The 7,810-nt window shown below is 53.3% G+C and overlaps 1 protein-coding gene across 1 annotated transcript; it reads left to right on the top strand.

The window, feature by feature from the left end:
* The first annotated feature begins 949 nt into the window (after positions 1–949).
* Nefm (neurofilament medium chain) lies at positions 950–6,052 on the top strand. The gene is made up of 3 exons (XM_042697825.1): positions 950–2,068; positions 2,755–2,879; positions 4,093–6,052. The coding sequence occupies exons 1-3, from the start codon at positions 980–982 to the stop codon at positions 5,504–5,506; spliced, it is 2,628 nt and encodes an 875-aa protein (XP_042553759.1). The 5' UTR covers positions 950–979; the 3' UTR covers positions 5,507–6,052.
* The last annotated feature ends 1,758 nt before the right edge of the window (positions 6,053–7,810 follow it).

Here is a 7,810-nt window from a genome sequence, read left to right as displayed (position 1 = left end):
CCCAACGCCTGCTGTATGGTGGTGGCTGCTGTGGCTGTTTTATAAATTGCTTCCAGACACAACTCCTTCGGGCTCTCACCTCCGAGGATTGGGGGGGGGGGGGGGGGGAAAGGGGAGAAGATGAAGGGGGAGGGGAGGACATGAAGGGGGAGGGGAGGGGGAAGGGTATGAAGGGGGAGGGGAAGGGGGAAGAATGCAAGGGAAAGGGGGGCAGGGCAGGGTGAGAATGAAGAATGGAGGAGGAGGAGGGGGAGGAGGGGGAGGAAGAGGAGGGGGAGGGAGAGGAGGAGGAGGGAGAGGAGGAGGAGGAGGAGGACCACCACCCAGAGGGCAAAGTGATTAAACAACACCCACAGAAAGAAGAGCAAGGGCGGGGTAACAATGTCCCCCTTGCCTTCCTCGGGTCGCTGTGACCCCTCTGTACCCCCTCTTTACAATAAAATGAAATTAAAAGGAGAAAAAAGTAAGGTGGGAAAGGGGCAAAAGAGGAAGAAGAGGAGGAGGAGGAGGAGGAGGAGGAAGGAGTGGAGGTGGAGGATGGGGGGGAGGCTCCGAGGCCGGGCTGGAGCGGGCCGGGGACGGGGACGCGGAGGAGAGCGGAGATGGAGTAGACAAAGAAAGGGCGTCGGGCTTCCTTTCGCCCCGAAGGTGGGACATGGAGATGGGGAGGGGGGACCGAGGGGCGCCGAGTGGTCTGGGGCCCGAATGGAGGCCGGGGGGTGGGTGGGGGTGGAGAGGCCGGGACGGCGACGCGCGGGGTGGGCCCACGTGGAGCGCGCGCCGCATCGGCTCCGCGGCCGGTCGCCCCCCCCCCCCCCCGCCCGCGCCCGCCCCGGCCGGGGCCCGCAGTCCCCGCCCCCTCGGCCGCCGCCTCCACGGGGCGGGGCCCTGGCCCGGGCCCAGCTCCGCGGCTATAAATGGGCTGCGGCGAGGCCGGCAGAGCGCGGTGGCAGCCACACACACCCCGAGGCCCTCCAAGATGAGCTACGCGTTGGACCCGCTGGGCAACCCGTCCGCCTACCGGCGGGTGACGGAGACCCGCTCGAGCTTCAGCCGGGTGAGCGGGTCGCCGTCCAGCGGCTTCCGCTCGCAGTCGTGGTCCCGCGGCTCGCCCAGCACCGCGTCCTCCTCCTACAAGCGCAGCGCGCTCGCCCCGCGCCTGGCCTACAGCTCGGCGGTGCTCAGCTCGGCCGAGAGCAGCCTCGACTTCAGCCAGTCCTCGTCCCTGCTCAACGGCGGCGGCGGCGGCGGCGGCGCGGGCGGCGACTACCGGCTGTCCCGCGCCAACGAGAAGGAGCAGCTGCAGGGGCTGAACGATCGCTTCGCCGGCTACATCGAGAAAGTTCACTTCCTGGAGCAGCAGAACAAGGAGATCGAGGCGGAGATCCAGGCGCTGCGCCAGAAGCAGGCGTCGCACGCCCAGCTGGGCGACGCGTACGAGCAGGAGCTGCGCGAGCTGCGCGCCACGCTGGAGATGGTGAACCACGAGAAGGCGCAGGTGCAGCTCGACTCGGAGCACCTGGAGGAGGACATCCACCGGCTCAAGGAGCGCTTCGAGGACGAGGCGCGGCTGCGCGACGACACCGAGGCGGCCATCCGCGCGCTGCGCAAGGACGTGGAGGAGGCGGCGCTGGTGCGGGTGGAGCTGGACAAGAAGGTGCAGTCGCTGCAGGATGAGGTGGCCTTCCTGCGCAGCAACCACGAGGAGGAGGTGGCCGACCTTCTGGCCCAGATCCAGGCGTCGCACGTCACCGTGGAGCGCAAAGACTACCTGAAGACCGACATCTCCACGGCGCTGAAGGAGATCCGCTCGCAGCTCGAGTGCCACTCCGACCACAACATGCACCAGGCCGAAGAGTGGTTTAAATGCCGCTACGCCAAGCTCACCGAGGCGGCCGAGCAGAACAAGGAGGCCATCCGCTCCGCCAAGGAGGAGATCGCCGAGTACCGCCGCCAGCTGCAGTCCAAGAGCATCGAGCTCGAGTCCGTGCGCGGCACCAAGGAGTCCCTGGAGCGGCAGCTCAGCGACATCGAGGAGCGCCACAACCACGACCTCAGCAGCTACCAGGTAGGGGAAGGGGGGGGGGGGTAGACGGCGGCTGCGCGGCGCGCCTGCGCCTGCGCCTGCGCCCGTGCCAGCGCCAGCGCCGCGCGCGCCCCCACCCCCTCCGGGCGCCCGCTCCGGCGCGCGGGCCGAGCGCGCACCACCGTGCGCCCCCTGGTGGCCGCGTCCACCGCGACCCCCCCCCCCCCCGGCCCCGACCCGGGGTCCTGATTATTATTATTACTGTTATTATTGTTATTAATTATTCCATGCTTCTTCTCCTTGGGAGTTGTACCCTGGCACACGGGCACGTTTAAAGCAGGGGGCGCATTGGGGTAATTGAGAATCGGGCAGCTTCAGGATCGCTGAGGCAGAAAAGCATGTGCTCTGCGTTCTTTTCCATGGTGATCCGAACAGATCTCAACATGGGCTTCAGCCCAAACTGCTTGGATGGGGACGGGCGCTGGGGGTCGGGGCGGGGGAGGCGGGAGAGGAGCCGCAGGGGTTGGGGGAGTCCGTCTCGGGTTGAACTTGTTTCTGAGTCCCCTGGTTTCAGCTGTGTTCCTGTGTTTGCTGTTTGTTCCAGAATCCTTTCAGTCTAAAGGAAAGCCATGGGCGGAGGGAAGGGGGGGGGGATGAGGTTTGCAGCGCTGGAGGGAGATGGGGTGCGAAGCGGGAGCCGCTGTGGAGACGTCCTGGGTCTGTTTCAGGACACCATCCAGCAGTTGGAAAACGAGCTCCGAGGAACCAAGTGGGAGATGGCCCGTCACTTGCGAGAGTACCAGGACCTGCTCAACGTCAAGATGGCTCTGGACATCGAGATCGCCGCATACAGGTAAGGGCCCCGCCCTTCCCGCACTGCAGGGTGTGCGGCCCAGCCGGGTCTCCGCAGTTAACGGGGCGGGGAGGAGTCGTCATCCTTCACCGCCTGGCTCCCGGCTTCATTAGACACACACCACTCCTCTTCAGATTTGCAGTTGAGTGAATCGGAGTGAAGTGTTGGGGGGGGGCCCCACACCGATGGTGCTCATGCTTAAGCTTTTTTATTATAGTGAAAAATGTTTCCCAGTGCTTGGAAAGCAAATGAGGTTTCAATTTTTAATAGTTTTATGTAGAGCTTCCATCTTATCGATTAGATCATCCTCAAGGACAAACACCAGGACATTCACTCTCTTCGTGATGGCTTACTATTGCCTCATCTGGCTGAGAATAAAGATAAATTAGAAGATGGATATACCCATTTTTACATATGTAGAACACAGGTGTGAAATTATTAGACTGTATAGTGTAGATGATGTATACCAGACATGATACTTATCTATCTCTATATAGAACTCTAAATGCATATGTACCAACGTACACATACATACAGAGACATATATAGGCATCACTACTTTATTGATGGATTGGTTACAGTTCCTAATATGAGCTTGCTTTGACTAAATTTTGATGTAACTAATTTTCTACCCAATGAAGTAATTATGAGAATAAATTGCACTTTCTCTTTTTTCAACAGAGGCTGAATAATTTTTCTAAGTAGATGTATTATTACTAAAATTTCAGACCCAATTATAATTGACTCACCTGTATTGATACCAAACTGTAGTTTAATATAGCCTGATTCCTGAAATAGTCAATTAGTTTTATAAAACATTTGAGCATTATGTTTGCCTAAAACACTAAATCCATATCCTGACAGTTGAAGTGCTCAGCAAGGTTAGTGAAGGTTGGTGGGTTGGAGGGCTGTGGGGGAGGGGCACTAGAAAGCCTTTTAGCATATTCATATTGTACTAAAGGCACACCACTACCAAGCTGTGAGTAGGTGTGGTTGTTTGACCACAGCAGTGGGTTAGTTATTATATGCAGCATGTAAGTGCCTAGCTGTTCAGGAGGAACTGACAAATGACTCAATCAATAGTAGGAACTGCGCTGGCTTGAAAGAACCTTTCCTTTATGCAGCTCCAACAGTACCCATAATGTAATGAAGTTCGGCAGAGCTGATGAGGTTTTCATGACACTTTGCCTTTTTAAAAACTTCTTCTCCTTAGAAAACTGCTGGAAGGGGAAGAGACCAGATTTAGCACATTCTCGGGGAGCATCACTGGGCCACTGTATACCCACCGCCAGCCGTCGGTCACCATATCCAGTAAGATTCAGAAAACCAAGGTGGAGGCCCCCAAGCTAAAGGTGCAACACAAGTTTGTCGAGGAGATCATAGAGGAAACCAAAGTGGAAGATGAGAAATCTGAAATGGAAGATGCCCTGACTGCCATTGCCGAAGAACTGGCCATTTCCACCAAAGAAGAGCAGAAGGAAGAAGAGACCGAAGAACAGGAAGAGGAACAAGAAGCCAAAGAAGGAGAGGAGGAAGAGGAAGTGGTAGCTGTCAAAAAGTCTCCCGTGAAAGCTACAGCGCCTGAGATGAAAGGGGAAGAAGAAGAAGAAGAAAAGGAGGAGGAAGAAGGCCAGGAGGAGGAAGAAGAGGAAGAGGATGAAGGTGCTAAGTCAGACCAAGCAGAAGAGGGAGGATCTGAGAAGGAAGGCTCCAGCGAGAAAGATGAAGGCGAGCAGGAAGAAGAAGGAGAAACCGAGGCAGAAGGTGAAGGAGAGGAAGCAGAAGCTAAGGAAGAGAAGAAAACTGAGGAGAAGAAAGAAGTTGTGGCTGCCAAGGAGGAGCTGGTGGCTGAGGCCAAGGTGGAAAAGGCGGAGAAAGCCAAGAGCCCTGTGCCAAAATCCCCCGTGGAAGAAGTGAAGCCGAAAGCCGAAGCCAAACCCGCCAAAGGTGAGCAGAAAGAAGAAGAGAAAGCTGAGGAAGAAAAGAAAGAAGTGGCCCAGGAATCCCCCAAGGAGGAAAAGGTCGAGATGAAGGAGAAGCCAAAAGACGTGCCGGACAAGAAGAAAGCCGAGTCCCCAGTGAAGGAGAAGACAGTGCAGGAAGTGATCACCATCACCAAATCGGTCAAGGTGAGCGTGGAGAAAGACGCCAGGGAAGAGGAGAAGCCAGCACAGCAGGACAAGGAGAAGGTGAAGGAGAAGGCAGAAGAGGAGGGAGGGAAGGAGGAGGAAGGAAGTGATCAGGGTGCAAAGGAATCCAGGAAGGAAGACATAGCCGTTAATGGGGAGGTAGAGGGAAAGGAGGAGGAGGAAGAGCAGGAGACGAAGGAAAAAGGCAGTGGCAGAGAAGAGGAGAAAGGTGTGGTCACGAATGGGTTAGACTTGAGCCCCGCAGACGAAAAGAAAGGGGGTGACAGAAGCGAGGACAAGACAGTGGTGACCAAAACGGTAGAAAAGATCACCAGTGAGGGGGGCGACGGTGCTACTAAATACATCACTAAATCTGTAACTGTCACTCAGAAGGTGGAGGAGCATGAGGAGACCTTTGAGGAGAAGCTAGTGTCCACCAAGAAGGTAGAGAAAGTCACTTCCCATGCCATCGTGAAGGAAGTCACTCAGAGTGACTAGAGTTAGGAGCCCATTGTAAAAGGTTAAGCCATATGACAATTTCCAAAAAGAAAAAAAAATTTAAACTAAATGCATGTGATTGACAGCATCAAAAAACTGAATGGATTCTCCCAGGGGGGGGGCTCCAGGCCTTGACCTTGTATTTACTTTGTGCAATATGAAGGAACTGCATGCCAGCTCAGGGTGCTCTCCTCCTCAGTCTCTTGGTGGGGGAGGGGGGCTTCAAATGCATGATCATGTATGTACCCGGGGAAGTGGCCAATTTCCTAAGCCTGTTTGGAAGGGGGGCGCTTAGGGGGCGGGACTGTCTTGAGACGTGCTATGTCAAGTACCAACTGAGCCAAAAACTAATCAATGAAAACACAGAACTCTCTTAGCCTTAAGGAAGCTATATATGAATCATTATGTTTACCTCACCGGTGCATTTAAAAGGGACTTTTGTCCATGGGAGAGAACCTTGAGGACATGCACAGTTTACAACCTTATGTTGATCGATGTTAAATGTCACAGCCGTACTTGCTTAATAAAGGTCATATTGGAAACAGAGCCGTGTGCTTGGTGTCATTTCTCCACTCCCCAAAGATTGCTCTCCCTGGAATAGATTTGGGGAACTGTAAGTGACTATGATCTTCTCTGCCCCAAAAATTGACTTCAGAAACGTAATGGCTAAAGACATCTTCAAGTGTCAAAATCTACCCCCCTGCACCCCCTCAAAAAATGTTACTACTTGAGCCATACCTCCAGCCCTTGTTTTATTATTACTTTGTGAGACAGGGTCTCATGCTTTTGCCCAGTTTAGCCTCCCACTTAGACTTTCCTCCCTAGCTGGGATCACCAGCACACACCACACCCTGTTTTTGTTGCTGTTCTTCTTAAAATGGAGTTTTGTTAACTTTATGCCCAGGCTGGCTTTGAACCTTCACCCACTCTATCTAGAGGAGCTGAGATTGTAGTCGGGTGTCACGTCTTTACTTAGCTCAAAATTCATCCCCCAATTTTTAAGTTGTATTTCTGAAGTAAAAGAAAAAAATCAAAGCATTTGATGGAAAAGAAGACGTTGGTGGGTTAGAAATCATCCCTCTCCAGGGGTCACCATCTCAAACCAAACTTCAGAGAACATCAAGGTAAGGGGGCGGGGCTGGTGATAATGAAAATGAAGTTGTAATGACTGACAACTCCTAACTCATATCTCAAAGTGCAGAACAAGGAAGCCGTGGCTGAAGTCTCTGACACTCACAACAAGAAATGCCCACTCTCACTCCCACCCCTCTGCTTCAGTCCCCCACTTCCCCCATGCAAACACACTCAGCCACGCCAACTCTTGGCTTGGTTGATGGAGAGTTACATTGCTAGTGTTTTAGTAATTGGGGGAAATCATGTACAGAATAAAACACCCTCACTAGGAAAAGAAAAATGAAGTTCTCAGCACATAGGGAATTTTAGATGAAAACTCTGATCTCAACCAAGGATATAATGCAAGTTGTTGTTTTTTTTTTACCACCATGGATACGTTAATACATACTATCTTTTCCAAATATTTAATTTTATTGTCAGCCAGGTACGCCCAAGGGTACAATCTTCAAGATGCTCAGTGTTTCCCAGGGTGCCCAGTGTTCCCCGTCGTTTTAGTAGGAATATGCTCCAGTCATTAGTCATTCGTCAGTGCTCACAATTTCTATTACCTCTGCCTAGCATCTGTGTGTAAGTAAATATTTCCAGCACTGAGAACTGAAAGGCAAACTCAACAGACCAACGGGTTTTATTTGGGCTGAAAACCTGGGAAGGGCAACCTTCAGCCTGACTGAAGAGAAAGCAGTATGCCGCCCCCTCCCCCAACAGGGTCTCTTTTTATTAGGCAGAAAAGGTGAATTGAGGCAGCGGGGTGAGCTGGAGGCAGGGTGGGAGAGCGAGCTTACCTTGACTGGAGAGTTTCAAGGCTCCAAAAGCATCAGTATCAGCGCCAGAGGTGGCCTGGGTCTCAGACTCCCTTCCAAGACCTCCCGGTGCCTTTGTTCAGGGGTATTGGGACAGGAGGTGGTTCAGCAGGGAGGCAGCAAGGACAGTTCTAGGATAGGCTGTGGGGGAGGAGGGAGGGCGGGGGTGGGGGGGAGGTAAGTGTTTTCAGTTGAAGTCATTTCCCATCCCTATGCAATGACACCTTTTCTTGAAAGCAACTTGTGTTGGATGTTAAAACGCTAAGTCTCCACAAGCGATCACATCCATGACACACAAGGTGAAACCGTTCTTTAAATATAACCTGTAAAACCTGACTCTAGCTATGTAAACTTTAAAAATAAAGAAGAG

Source organism: Dipodomys spectabilis, unplaced genomic scaffold (genome assembly GCF_019054845.1).
Source record: "Dipodomys spectabilis isolate Male_0828 unplaced genomic scaffold, ASM1905484v1 ptg000229l, whole genome shotgun sequence".
In the NCBI taxonomy this organism is placed as follows: Eukaryota; Metazoa; Chordata; class Mammalia; order Rodentia; family Heteromyidae; genus Dipodomys; species Dipodomys spectabilis.
This window is presented reverse-complemented; position numbering and strand designations above follow the sequence as displayed.

Bases quoted from the DNA above. Each gene is read 5' to 3' on its own strand.
- Nefm (XM_042697825.1), top strand. From the start codon at position 980: ATGAGCTACGCGTTGGACCCGCTGGGCAACCCGTCCGCCTACCGGCGG. The intron at 2,069-2,754 runs GTAGGGGAAGGG...GGTCTGTTTCAG, and splicing joins ACGACCTCAGCAGCTACCAG to GACACCATCCAGCAGTTGGA. The intron at 2,880-4,092 runs GTAAGGGCCCCG...TCTTCTCCTTAG, and splicing joins ATCGAGATCGCCGCATACAG to AAAACTGCTGGAAGGGGAAG.